The following is a 12606-nucleotide window of genomic DNA, read 5'->3' as shown; positions in this document are numbered from 1 at the left end:
GGGGTTCTGAGCACCCTCTCTTCTTCCCCAACAGATGATCGACCTGGGGCTCGTCCTGCATCAGGGTGCCTACTTCCGTGACCTCTGGAATATTCTCGACTTCATAGTGGTCAGTGGGGCCCTGGTAGCCTTTGCCTTCACGTAAGTCTCCTCTCGAGGCCTCCACTTGCCTCTTTTCTCCCAACCCCCAGCCTGGGGCCACCCATCGGATTACAGAACGTGTTCTCAGGGTCTAGGGAATGGGTGTGTGGGCTCTGGGGACCTGTGAGATATCAGCATGCCACCAGGAAGAGCTTCGATTGGCTTTTTGCATGACGTCCGTGGAGGAAGAAGGGACCCGCCCCCCGCCCCAACCTTCTACCTCCTCGCACAGCAACGGTCCTCAGCCACATCATGGGCCCCTTGCTGTGCTGCTTTCCGTAGACTAGCCTCGCCGGAACATCTCATCCCCCTACTGCTCCGCAAGTGCAACCTAAACCGCTGTCTCTTTGGAAAGTCCCTAAAGAGACAATCAGGAAATGAATGTGCATGAGAATTCTGACCCCCTCCCTGTGCCTGAAGGCCCTGTAGTTGTAGACCCGGTGACTCCCTTTGTGTGTCTTTCACTTCTCCTGGCAGTCCTAGGATTCTCTGTCCTCTGAAAGGTCATGTGTCATCATGCAGCTCCAAGATGGCACCCCAGTTGTAGGCAGCCATTTCAGGATGGCACCCAAACACTTAGCAGTCATCCCAAGATGGCATCCAAGTTCTGGGTGGCCATTCCAAGATGGCACCTGAGTTCTGGGCTATCATTCCAAGATGGCCTTTGAATTTGGGGTGGTCATTCTTAGATGGTCCCTGAGTTCCAAGGTGACCTTCAAGTTCTGGGTATCCATTCCAGGATGGCCCCCAAGCTCTGGGTGGCTATTCCAAGATGGCCCCAAGTTCTAGGCAGCCATTGTAAGATGGCCTCTAAGTTCCAGGGTGGCCCCCGAGTTCTGGGCAACCATTCCAAGGTGGCATCCAAGTTCTGGGTGGCTATTCCAGGATGGCCTCTGAGTTCTGGGCTACCATGATAAGATGACCTCTAAATTCTTGGTGGCCATTCTTACATGGTCCCTGAGTTCCAAGGTGGCCTTCAAGTTCTGGGTAGCCATTCCAAGATGGTCCCCAAGCTTTGGGTGGCTATTCCAAGATGATCCCCAAGTTCTGGGCAGCCATTTCAAGGTGGTACCCTAGTTCTGGGTAACCATTCCAAAATGGCACCCAAGTTCTAGGGCAACCATTTCCAAATGGCCCCCAAGTTCTGGGTGACTATTTCAAGATGGTACCCAACAGCTGAGTGGCCATTAGCCATTAAGGCCCTGATAGCAGACTTAGCAGTACATTCCTGAAGTTCTAGACATTTGGAGCAGGATGAGAAACATCTAATAAGTCTTTAATCTAGAAACAAATCTTGGGGACCCCTGCTGTGCCCATCATGGTGAATCATTCCCTGAAAGGTTTTGAAAGGATCTTGACCCACTCACTCCCATAGTGAGAAAATCAGGGGCTTCCTCCTCAGCCGATCTGGAGGGGCCCTTGAATGGTCTCCCTCACCAAACAATGAGGACTTGGTTTGTCAGGAGGACCAAAATGGCGGCCCGTTTCCAGTTGAAGGGCTATAAAGTAGGCCACACTTAGATTCTTCTCTGGGAACACAATGAGGTCAAGTCGTGTTAGAACAACAAGTCTCCAGAGTTTCTGGATGCTTCTGAGCTGGAGATCTGTCATGAAGGTTGGGAGGCTGATTGTGTTTCTTTCTCTTTCACTCCTTCCTCCTCTTTCTCTCTTCTCTCTTTCTGTTCACTTACTCTTCTTTTCTTTTTCTCTCTCCTCCTCTCCCTCCCCACCTCCTTCCCTCTCCTCAAAGTTTTTGACTACTACCCTCTAGTATCTATTTAACTACTAGAGCAAAGCATGGTGGCTTACACCTGTAATCCCAGCACTTTGGGAGGCTGAGACAGGCAGACTGCTTGAGCCCAGGAGGCCAAGACCAGCCTGGGTAACATAGGGAGAACCCATCTCTTAAAAAAAAAACAATTAGCCAGGCATAGTGGTATGCCTGTAGTAGCAGCTACATGGGAGGCTGAGGTGGGAGAATTGCTTGAGCCCAGGAGGTCAAGGCTGCAGTGAGCTGAAATCGTGCTGCTGCAGCCGAGTCTGGGGAACACAGGAAGACTCTGTCTCAAAAAAATAACACTTTTTAAAAGTTAAAAATCAATGAATTCGCTATTTAGAGTATTACTCTTTATATGGTTACTGAATAATTTTAATAGTGATGAGTACAAAAAAACAGGTTTAGCAAGCTGTTCTGTAGGTTAAAAAGTAAATAAATCAATCAATAATTAAATAAAACAAAATACAATGCACATCAAATTAGGGGATAAAGATTGTGACAAATAAGACAAGGAGTCCATGTCCTTAAAATATGAAAAGCAGTTACAAGTCAATAAGAAACAGTCCTCCTCAATAGATAAATGGGCAAAGGACATAAACAGAAATCTGATAGAATGCTGGCAACTAGTAAAAATTGAGGTAAATCAACCCTTGGAATTCAGAGAAATGTAAAATAAAACTGAGATACAATTTGTTCCCTATCAAGTTAGCACTGTTCCTGCCCCCCCAAAAAGATTAATTTTTTTTTTAGCTAATAAACAGTGTACATAAGAATGTATTATAGGCCGGGCGCGGTGGCTCAAGCCTGTAATCCCAGCACTTTGGGAGGCCGAGACGGGTGGATCACGAGGTCAGGAGATCGAGACCATCCTGGCGAACACCGTGAAACCCCGTCTCTACTAAAAAATACAAAAAACTAGCCGGGCGAGGTGGCGGGAGCCTGTAGTCCCAGCTACTCGGGAGGCTGAGGCAGGAGAATGGCGTAAACCTGGGAGGCGGAGCTTGCAGTGAGCTGAGATCCGGCCACTGCACTCCAGCCCGGGCTACAGAGCGAGACTCTGTCTCAAAAAAAAAAAAAAAAAAAAAAAAAAAAAGAATGTATTATAATAGGCTGGGCACGGTGGCTCATGCCTGTAACCCTAGCACTTTGGGAGGCTGAGGGAGGGGGATCACCTGAGGTCAGGAGTTCGAGAGCAGCCTGGCCAACATGACGAAACCCTGTCTCTACTAAAAATACAAAAATTAGCCAGGCATGGTGGCAGACACCTGTAATCCCAGCTACTCAGGAGGCTGAGGCAAGAGAATTGCTTGGACCCAGGAGACGAAGACTGTAGTGAGCCGAGATCATGCCACTGCACTCCAACCTGGGTGAGAGAGTGAGACTTTGTCTCCAAAAAAAAAAAAAAGAATGTATTATAATAAAGTATACTTTTCTCTCCCTCCATCACCTATTTAAGCAGTTCCTTCAATGTGCGAGGTAGACATGCTAGACTCTGAGAAAATTTAAATCCTAAAAAGCCAAAATGTTTTACCACCCTCAGCCTGGAATGAATCCTTCTCCTATGGAAATAACCTAAGGGTTTCTCGACCCCTCTCTGCCTCTCACCCACTTCCCTCCCTCTCCCCTGCTTTTCTTTCTCCCTCTTTCTCTTCCTCCTTTCTCCTCTCTTCCCTGTCTCTTCTTCCCTCCCTCTGTCTTTTTCTGTGTGTCTCTCCTTTTTCCCTCCACTTTCTTTCTCCTTTTACCCCCCTCAGTTTCTATCTTTTTATTTTCCTCTTTCTCTCTCTCTCTTTTCCTCTCTTTTTTTCTCACTCCCCACACTGCTGATGACCCTGGCCTACGTCCTTGGGTGATGTGAGCCTCACTTGGATCATGTAGCTTGGAAAGAAAGCTGACCCTCTGTCATTGGTCTGGAATCAGGGACTTGGCCCCCCACTGCATTCTGATGAGATGTGGTATTCAGACACAGGCAGAGCCCAGGACACAGGAAGACATGCTCAGGCAGGCACCCCCACCCCTTTCCTCTGGGGCAGGGTCTGCCCAGCAGCCTCCAAGATTCCTAGGGCTCAAGAGGTGGCAGACAGCTCAGGGGACCAGGACAGGCAGTGGGATGAATATGTCTGTCATATCCACCTGTCCACAAACAATGCTTACCTTGGCCACCTGTGCCCAGGGGAGTGGGTTTTATCCTGTGAATCCTCCCAGTGACCACCACTGAGTGTGGCACAGATAAGTGGTACCAAGCCCAAGCCATTCAGGTCACCAGTGTCACTTTCCTCTCAGACCTCTGTTGTAGCTGACTTACTTTAATGCTGAGGAGGGCTGGGCACACTGGCTCATGCCTGTAATCCCACCACTTTGGGAGGCTGAGGTAGGTGGATCACCTGGGGTCAGGAGTTCAAGACCAGCCTGGGCAACATGGTGAAACCCCATCTCTACTAAAAATACAAACATTAGTCAAGCGTGATAGCAGGCCCCTGTAATTCCAGCTACTTGGGAGGCTGAGGCAGAAGAATTGCTTGAACCTGGGAAGTGGAGGTTGCAGTGAGCTGAGATTGTACCACTGCACTCCAGCCTGGGCAACAGAGCAAGACTCTGTCTCAAAAAAAAAAAAAAATGCTGAGGAAGTGACTGTCCCACCTACATCCTCCAAGTTGACCATCACAATTTAGGGAGGGGAATGACCTTCAAAGGGCCTAGGAGCAAGTCTTTCGATCGTTGAGCTTTTGCCATTATGGGCCATTGTTTACAACATGCTGTTTCTAGGTTCCCTGGAGGTACAATTAGCCTCCTCTTTTAAACAAAGCTAATCTGCAAAAATGAACCAAAAATTATTTTCCACCAGAGATCAATTAGCAGAATGAGCTGGGTGCGGTGGCTCACACCTGTAATCCCAGCACTTAGGGAGGCCAAGGCAGGTGGATCACTTGAGGTCAGGGGTTCAAGACCACTGTGGCCAACACTGTGAAACCCCATCTCTACTAAATATACAAAAACTAGCTGGGTGTGGTGGGGAGCGCCTGTAATCCCAGCTACTCGGGAGGCTGAGACAGGAGAATCACTTGAACCCAGGAGGTAGAGATTGCAGTAAGCCAAGATTGTGCCACTGCACTCCAACCTGGGTGACAGAGCGAGACTCCACCTCAAAAAAAAAAAAATAGCAGAATGATTCTTTGTGTTACAAAATAATCTGCCATAAGGAGTTGATTTTTTTTTTAATTTCTGAGTTTTCTTTTTAAATATCAAGTTATACAAGGGCATTCAAAATTGGCCTACAACTCACATGAATTTGGCAGCCTGTTTGCAGAGTCAAGCTTTTACATTGTTCTTGTGAAATGGGTACAGGCATAAAGCCACCCTGCACTTTTGAAAATTCATTTTGAATGTTGTTATTGTTGTTATTGTTGTTTTAATTCTTATGCAAGAAAAGGATCTGAATAGGGATTTCAGGCCATGCTGTCAAGCCTGGCAGGCTTATAGATCATGCAGGAACTGGGAGGTGTGAGATTTTGCCAGTGAGATCCTGGCAAGTGCCTAGGACTCTCCCAGGGTTTTGAAAGAGCTGACAGACATGAGTCCAACAGGGAGCATCTTTATATGATGGCCAAAGGGATGAGAGAGGAGACCCTCAAACCTCACCCCTACCACATCCTCCCCACCCCATTGTCAACAGTCCATCTGGTGCTGCCATTCCTCCCCCAGGACAGGGCTGCAGGCCCAGCACAGCTGGCCAGGTGCCTTGATCAAGCCATTCCTGCACACCTAAGAGCCAAACTGCTATAAAGCCAGAATAGGAGCTACTACTCGAGCTACTGCTTTTTTCCCCAAGAAAAGTTTTGGAATCTTTGCCTGGTTGCAGGTTTCTGGCCTCTTTTGCCTGAGAAGGTCTCTCACCCTATGAGGACTTTGCTTATTGTTTTTCCTTGTATCAGATAGTTGGCACATTGGAAGGAGCATGGGATGCTCTGAGGTTCTCAGCCTGACTGCTGAACTTCCCCGCCCCCCACCCCGGGTCCTCTGCTTATTTCCTTTCTGGTCTTTTAACTTGCTTTGTCTGTCCTGTGTGCATATTCCCTCATAGACAAGGCTGAGAGTCCCAACAAGTTTTAGATTGACCTTATTGTTTTAGGAAATGGTCCCTCCAGGTCTGTTTGATTTCTCTGTAGATGTGCAAGTCCTTTAGCCTCTCTGTGCCTCAGTTTTTCCCGTCTAGATGAGGAAACTGTGGCCCAGAGGGACTGTGGAGGGAAGTAAGTCCGACAGGATCACTGAGGTTGGGTTCAGCTGTCAGATGCTGCCCATCTCCCAACCCTGAATACGGAGGCTCACGGTGCGCAGAATGATACGCAGCAGCCCGGCCTGCCTGGGTTCTTTGAGGCCTGGCAGGGCTGCAAGATCCAGGAGAAGGGAGTAGGGGAAGGGAGCAGAAGGTTATTCCCTTCCTTGTTGAAAGGAATCTTGCTGTTCTGGCCTGTTGGGGTCAAAGCAAGGATTCCTCCCCCAGTGCTGTGATTGTGGCCCTGTCTCCGATATGGGAAAATATCCCTGTGGTCCCACCAAGGGATGTGTTGAAGCTCTCCTGAAGATGTCCACCCCTCCTGCCCCTCACCCAGATATCTGTGTGTGTGTGTGTCCTGCTCAATTCACTGACTGTGTACCCTTGTGTCCATGCGTCCACCATAAACGCCCCATTTCATGAGCCATCACACATGGTATCACGCTCTGTGCCCATGCATCGGGGCAGCCAACTGACATTTCTCAGCAGCTGGCGGATCATGATCCTGCCCTCACTGCCAAGAGTCCATCTGGCCCGGCTGCTCCTCCCCCAAAGGCAGGACTGCAGCTGGCAGAGCGCCTTGATCAAGCTGCTTCTGCATACCCAGGAGCCAAACGGTCAGGAAGCCAAAGATGGAGCCCTCGGGCTGCTGTCTTTTGATCCGCATCTTCAAAACAGCCCCCACCCCTGAAGGCGTTATTTTTCTTGAGTGTGATGAAATGGAAAGAAGATTAGAGTGAAAGATACCCACACCTGGGTTTGAATCTCAGTCTGCCTTCCCAGCTGTGTGCCTGCCCTTGGGCAAGTCACTCTTTTTCTCTAGGCCTCAGCTTCCTCATCTGGAAAATAGGCAAAATGGTGCTGTCTTCCCACAGGCAAATGCAGTGATGTTCAAAAGACTCCCATATTAAACCTAAAGTCAGCAGATTCGGCAAAAATCACTATCATTGAAAACTCCCTCGATCATCCATAAGGAATCTGGGTGTGGTGGCTCTCGCCTGTAGTCCCAGCTACTTGGGAGGCTGAGGTGGGAGAATCACTTGAGCCAGGGAGTTCAAGGCTGCATGCAGTAAGCTATGATGGTGCCACTGTACTCCAGCCTGGGCGACACAACAAGACCCCGTCTCTAAAAATATAAAATAAGGCCGGGTGCAGTGGTTCATGCCTGTAATACCAGCACTTTGGAAGGCCAAGGCAGGTGGATCACAAGGTCAAGAGATCGAGACCATCCTGGCCAACATGGTGAAACCCCATCTTTACTAAAAATACAAAAATTAGCTGGGCGTGGTGACACGTGCCTGTAGTCCCAGCTACTTGGGAGGCTGAGGCAGGAGAATCACTTGAACCTGGGAGGTGGAGGTTGCAGTGAGCCAAGATCGCACCACTGCACTCCAGCCTGGCAACAGAGTGAGACTCCATCAAAAAAAAAAAAAAAAAAAAAAAAAGTAGAATCTATATGATTCTACATATGCAATAATTCCTAGATATACTGAGTTTGAGAATCCCAAGTCAGACTACAGGAAAAGGAGATGAGGGGGTGTGGAGGAGAATCCACTGGGAATATTTGTAGACATTTAAGCCATTCTGTGTTTTAAAAAATATCACGGCTGGAAGCAGTGGATCACACCTGTAATCCCAGTACTTTGGGAGGCCAAGGCGGGTGAATCACGAGGTCAAGAGAGCGAGACCATCCTGGCTAACATGGTGAAACCCCATGTCTACTAAAAATACAAAAAAAATTAGCTGGGCATGGTTGGCGGGCGCCTGTAGTCCCAGCTACTTGGGAGGCAGAGGCAGGAGAATGGCGTGAACCCTGGAGGTGGAGCTTGCAGTAAGTGCCAAGATCACGCCACTGCACTCCAACCTGGGCGACGGAGTGAGACTCCGTCTCAAAAAAAAAAAAAAGAGAAAAGAAAAAAGAATCACTAACTTCCAAAGGGGTCGTGGATGGAAAATTCCATAGAGTCTGTTTGGTGACAGGGTTTCTGCCATTCCTATGCTGGTCAAGTCTTTCTAACCTGGATCTCCAGTCATTGTTGAAGGTTCCTAATGATCCCCAAGCCTGATTCCAACAATGAGTCATGAGAGGACCAGCTGCCAGGTGCTGACAGCTTTCTCCAGGCCTGCATTTGCTCAAAGGACTTCAGAGTTGCTTCCAATCCCATCCCAAGTCAGAACTCTTTGCTGACCTCTCCATAAAGAGCAAAGCCAAAGCCATAGCTATTGTTAATCAAAGATCAGAATTCCACAGACCTGGGTTGGTTGGTTGGTTGGTTGGTTGGTTGGTTGGTTGTTTAAAGAGGCAGAGTCTTGCCCAGGCCTCAGTGGCTCACACTTGTAATCCCAGCACTCTGGGAGGCCTAAGCAGGAGGATCACTTGAACCCAGGAGTTTGAGACCAGCCTGGGCAACATAACAAGACCCCCGTCTCTACAAAAAATGGAAAAATTTGCCTGTATTTCCAGCTACTTGGGAGGCTAAGGTGGGAGAACCACCTGAGCCCTGGAGGTTGAGGCTACAGTGAGCTAAGATCCCGCTACTGCACTCCAGCCTGGGCGACAGAGGGAGACCCCACCTCAAAAAAAAAAAAAAAAAAAAAAAAAGAGAAAGAGACAGGGTCTGACCTCGAACTTCTGGCCTCAAGCAGTCTTCCCAATTCGGCCTCCCAAAGTACTGGGATTACAGCCGTGAGCCACGGCGCCCAGTCTGAGCCTGTTTTGCAGATGAGGATAACGAGAGGCAGAATCAGGATTCAAACCCAGGTCCCCTCAACTTCAAAGTTCACAACCTTTAAGACATTCTGAAACGTTGCAGCTCCACAATGCCTGGAGAAGAGGGGTTTCTCCGGCTCTTGGCAGTGACTTTCCGTGGTGAATTCGCCTTCAGTAACTGACAGCTTTGCAGCTGTCCTGCTACCTGGAAATTCGGCTTTCCTAGGTGCTTTCTTGGGCAGTGCCAGGGGCCTGCCAAGGGCGGGGAACTGAACAGAGGTGGGGGCAGCCTCTAGATGGAAGGATGGACATCAGCCAGCGCCATGAGCCTGAGGCTCCCACACCTGGTGCCCGGGCGGGACTTGGGGGTGCTCAGGGGTGCGTGTGTGTACGTGCGTGTTCTGTGTTCTTTCTCCTGAGGCCGCTTACGATCTGTCTCTCCCTCCGATGCCACATCATCAGGAGCAGTGCACGGTAAAGTCTCTTTCTCCCTCTCTCTCTCTCTCTCTCTCTCTCTCTCTCTCTCTCTCTCTCTCTCTCATATTCTGTCTCATGATCTGTCCTCTGGTGTAGCCTCGTTAGTTCTGGGCCTGTTTCCGTGGCCTTGTGTCCTTGCCGCCGCCGTCCTGTCACTTCGAATGACCAGAACTCACTCCCTGGGAAAGAGGCATCCCAAAGGGTCCTGCCAGTGCCTCCGCCCATGCCCCACCAGTTCCTGCAGAGAACAGAAGGGGCAGAGGTTCAGTTTCAATAGGCAAGCTGGGTGGAGCAGTTGTCAGAAGCAATGAAAGTGGGCCGGACACTGTGGCTCACGCCTCTAATCCCAACATTTTGGGAGGCCGAGGCAGGTAGATCACTTGAGATCAGGAGTTTGAGACCAGCCTGGCGAACGTGGTGAAACCCCATCTCTACTAAAAATACAAAAAATTAGCTGGGCATGGTGGTGCACATCTGTAATCCCAGCTACCTAGGAGGCTGAGGCAGGAGAATCACTTAAACCTGGGAGGTGGAGGTTGCAGTGAGCTAAGATCATGCCACTGCACTCCAGCCTGGGTGACAGAGCGAGACTCTGTCCCCCCCCAAAAAAAAAAAATTAAAAAATTAAAAAAAATAAAATGAACATGGAATCGTTTTCAGATGAGGAGATGCAAAACACCCATGGAGACGTGTTCCCAAATATCACTTGTTTGGGACATCAAGATTTTAGCCAGTTCCATGTGCAACCTGGATGTACGGTTCCTTGACTTTTTTTTTCTATCAACACGTATTCTAAACTTTCGTTTCAAAAGGAAACTTTAGCCAGGTGCAGTGGTGCATGCCTGCAGCCCCAGCCATTTGGGAGGCTGAGGCTGGAGGATCACCTGAGCCCAGGAGTTGGAGGCTGTGGTGAGCTATGATCGCACCACTGCACTCTACCCCGAGACTCCATTACTTTAATTAAAAAAAAAAAAAAAGGAAACTATATTATCCACTTACAACCAGCGTTGCTAACCTTAGATAAATCTGCAACTGCAAAAGTAAATCTAGGCCAGGTACGGTGGCTCATGCCTATAATCCCAGCACTTTGGGAGGCCGAGGCGGGCGGATCACTTGAGATCGGGAGTTCGAGACCAGCCTGAACAACGTGGAGAAACCCCGTCTCTACTAAAAATACGAAATTAGCCAGGTGCGGTGGCGCATGCCTGTAATCCCAGCTACTCAGGAGACTAAGACAAAATAATCGCTTGAACCCGGGAGGCAGAGGCTGCCATGAGCTGAGATCACGCCATTCACTTCAGCCGGGGCAACAAGAGCGAAACTCTGTCTCAAAAAAAAAAAAAAAAGTAAATCTAACAGAAATCAAAGAATGTTGTTGCCTTCATGCTGTGCTCTTTGTTAAAAGGAAAATTACTAAGTGTTAGCGAGGTGTTAAAGGCCTATTAGCATCTACCTGCAGCTTCCTTTCTAGCAAAAGCAGAACGTCTGAAAGATATGTGGAAAAGAAACTTAAAGTATAATTTTAAAAGAAAAAGAAATGATTATGTCCCTCTGAGATCCAATTATTTAATCTGTACCCCTGTTCTGCCCAAAATTATCTCAGTGACTGTCCAACGTGTATCTCACACCTGGGGGCACGGCCTTGAGATGATAATGATGATGACGGTTTTAAAAAGAAAAAAAATGTTCAGACTGCTGAATCCTGGAGTATATCTCTGCCTAGCAGGCTAAAATACAATTCTCTTCTTTCTTCCCTGAAAACGAAAGAATGGAGTCCTTAAAAAAGCAAATGGTGTGAAGAGTGATGTTTTTACACTGGATACTGAGACACATCGTGATGGGGGTCTCTGGGGGCAGCTCTGCTCATGACTCCGGAGGTCACTGTAGGGAGATGTTTTCTAGGTGACCCCCCCCCCACCCAAAGACTCCAATCTGGAGGCATTCACGTGTCCTGAGACCACCTGCGAAGCGCAGACTAGGGGCTGGGACAAGAATCAAGATTAAAGGGGAAATGGCCGGGCGCAATGGCTCACGCCTGTAATCCCAGCACTTTGGGAGGCCAAGGCGGGTGGATTACTTGAGGTCAGGAGTTCGAGACCAGCCTGGCCAACACAGTGAAACCCTGTCTCTACTAAAAATACAAAAATTAGCCGGATGTGGTGACTCATGCCTGTAGTCCCAGCTCTTCGGGAGCCTGAGGCAGGAGAATCGCTTGAACTTGGGAGGCAGAGGTTGCAGTGAGCCGATCATGCCACTGCACTCCAGCCTGGGCAATAGAGCAAGACTCCATCTCAAAAAAAAAAAAAGATTAAAGGGAAAATGAACACAGAGAAGAAGAAGAAATTGCACTGTTACACTATAAGCCTTTGAGGAGTTTTCTGTCTAAAACCAGAGATTGAAGAAACAAGATTAACTCCGAAACAGCACATGGGAGCTGGCAGGAGCCAGTGGTGGGCAATCAGGAAATGCTGTCGGAGGGAGCAACATGTAATTTGGGCTTTGAGGACCGGGTAGTTCTGTGACTGGAGAAGTGGAGGAGGGTCATTTCTAGCAACAGGAACAGTATATGCATAAGCAGAAAGAGGCAAAAGAACGTGGCTGGGGCTTGAAATATGTAGCAATAAATGAGAATGCAAAGATGAAGGTAAGTTGGGCTAGATTTCCAAGAGCCTTGAATGCCATGCCCAGAAGTTCGTGCTTGCTCTTCTAAGAATTCAGGTGCTCCAGAAGAATTCTGAGCAAGAGAAAGAGTGACATGGTCATTGGCTTTGGCCACTGTGTGCATAAAACATGGAAGAAGAGAGAGACAAGGGAATGAGGAGCAAGCTGGGAGATGGGGGATGGGGGATGTCACCCAGGAACGGATGGTGGTGTGTTAAGGAAGGTGACCCACTGGGGACGGGGATAGAGGACAGGCAGTTGAACATGACTCTCAGGTTTCCGGTGTGGACAACTGGATGGGTCATGAGTGCCATGAACCACAAGCTATTCATGGTCCCACTCGATACCCTCCTTTTGGGGGGCCTGAGTCATGGTTGGCCAAGGGTGTCATGGCATCTCTGGGGTCTGCATTGCTAAGCTCAGTTCCAATAGATCTTGGACTGAACTTCTGTGCGGTCCTCTCTGGCAAAGATGGGCTCAGAGCGCCTTGGAGCAATGCAGCAGAGACCATGGCAGCAGCCGCATCAGCATCTGAAAGGAGCAGCACGCGGTTATTTTCCCCAC

The 12606-nt window shown here is 48.8% G+C and overlaps 1 protein-coding gene across 22 annotated transcripts in view; it reads left to right on the top strand.

Moving 5' to 3' along the window:
• Window positions 1-12606, top strand: part of CACNA1A (calcium voltage-gated channel subunit alpha1 A) — a 432044-nt gene that overhangs the window by 356029 nt on the left and 63409 nt on the right. For all 22 annotated transcript variants that reach the window (XR_012428445.1, XM_045380278.2, XM_074026050.1 and 19 more), the window contains one exon: window positions 35-141. Coding sequence is in view for 21 of the 22 variants with exons in the window: in XM_045380278.2 (XP_045236213.2) it covers window positions 35-141 (107 nt within the window). In the remaining variant the exon portion in view is untranslated. The remainder of the gene's footprint in view (window positions 1-34; window positions 142-12606) is intronic.

Source organism: Macaca fascicularis, chromosome 19, assembly GCF_037993035.2.
Source record: "Macaca fascicularis isolate 582-1 chromosome 19, T2T-MFA8v1.1".
NCBI lineage: Eukaryota > Metazoa > Chordata > Mammalia > Primates > Cercopithecidae > Macaca > Macaca fascicularis.
The sequence above is the reverse complement of the archived record's forward strand: the minus strand, read 5'-3'. Positions and strand labels throughout refer to the sequence as shown.